This window comes from Branchiostoma belcheri, unplaced genomic scaffold, assembly GCF_001625305.1.
Source record: "Branchiostoma belcheri isolate BF01 breed outbred unplaced genomic scaffold, Haploidv18h27 scaffold23, whole genome shotgun sequence".
Taxonomy (NCBI): domain Eukaryota; kingdom Metazoa; phylum Chordata; class Leptocardii; order Amphioxiformes; family Branchiostomatidae; genus Branchiostoma; species Branchiostoma belcheri.
Window position 1 is genome coordinate 1068200 of NW_017803824.1, and position 1623 is coordinate 1069822.

The window sequence follows — 1623 nt, forward strand, 5'->3', positions numbered from 1 at the left end:
TACTCAATAAAGAACAGAGATGAAAAAAAAAAAAAAAAAAAAGAATGTCATATTTAAGAACTGGTGTAATAACAGCAAACAATGATAAATACACATCAATAGATCTATACTGTATTTTCAAATCAGAAATCATTGTATACTTCCGAACCATTGTATACTTTGTATACTAAAAACAAAAAACTCACATGACAGTCTGCACCCCATAACCTCAACTCTCATGGCGACGGCATTTTGCCAGCGGACAGGGTAGAAGCGGATGTAGCGAGTGGCGACCGGATATGGCAGCGTGTTCAACTTCCAAGTGGCTACAGCATTGATGCCGCCGTCAAATATCTGGAGAAATATGCATAGATGCATTCTACTGTGCCAAAGTGATAAATAAATGCCGTTGTTTTACATACATCATTTGGTCAGTTGACTTGCAGTTTATAGCGATTGTTCTAAATTATTCAGAATCTACTTTGGAAATATGTTTGCAAAATGTACACAAATACAAAATGTATATGGCTACTTGCCCAGTGCAATGGTTTTATTAGGTATTGCAGGAAAAGTAAGTCTTTGATAATGTTTTTTTCCTCTTACATTTTTACAAGAAATGACAAATTTCTGAATATTCTTACAAATCTAATACATCCAATGTCAAGTGTCTTTCTGATAATCATTATATTTTGCATAAGTAGTCAATGTCAAATTTACCGTCATCATTATTAATGTACTTCAATAATGATTATTTCAAAAGAACCAATGCGCCCCACTAACTCACCATGTCATGCCAAGTTTCGGGGTCCCTGTAGGTGACCCAGAACTTGCCGTTACTGGAGTACTTGATCTTGAACCTGGTGACGGAACAGTCCTTACACACCTCCACCGTCTCCCAGCCGTACCTGCTCCACTTCTGCTGCTTTCTGCAGTAACGATAACCCTAGTCCGGGAGAAAAAAAACAGGTCAAAAAGGAAAAAGACATCAAAGATCCTGTACCACAGAGGAATATTTAGAGTTTTCGTGAATTTCGCATTTCATCATGTTTACCTTCGCAGAAGATTGTTTTTGCGCAGTTTCCTCTTCTCCAAACACATACGGTAAATGACCTGGATCAGACGGCTGTCACCATGGTAACTAAAAACTGCTTTGTTATTAGATAAAATACCGAAACTCGTGATTAGCCCCCACTCGATTGTAACACTATATCAAAGACAGACTTGTGTTAGCCCTTGTTGTTTGAGTAATTAGGTTTCATTCTATCCTTTTTTGTACCTTGCCATACATTGTACCATATGCAATTGCCGTGCAATAAAGTTCTTCTGTATTGAATTTGCAACGTCCCTCCCAACGCATAACCGACCCTTTGCCAAATCATGAAAAGGTCTCCTATACTAGTGGACTTCAAAGAAATGGCGACCCCGCACTGGCTTGGGGTGCGGCGAAATGTTCTCTCAACGGACAAACTCCCTTGGCATGCTTGTCTCTCTATTTGGCCGATTTCTACTCTTTCCAGCCGCCTCCCGAAGCCTGGTAGAGGCTAGTATAGGAGACCTTTTCATAACTGTGCGTACTGGGTCTTGAAATATTTGAAGCCTGGTAGGGGCTAGTATAGGAGACCTTTTCATAACTGTGCGTACTGG

The 1623-nt window shown here is 39.7% G+C and overlaps 1 protein-coding gene across 1 annotated transcript in view; it reads right to left on the reverse strand.

The window, feature by feature from the left end:
• The window catches only part of LOC109470678, an 8393-nt gene that overhangs the window by 4799 nt on the left and 1971 nt on the right, over positions 1-1623 (reverse strand). Inside the window, exons 3-4 of the mRNA XM_019769708.1 lie at positions 764-922; positions 186-333 (exon numbers count right to left, since the gene is read on the reverse strand). Of these exons, the coding sequence (XP_019625267.1) occupies positions 186-333; positions 764-922 (307 nt within the window). The remainder of the gene's footprint in view (positions 1-185; positions 334-763; positions 923-1623) is intronic.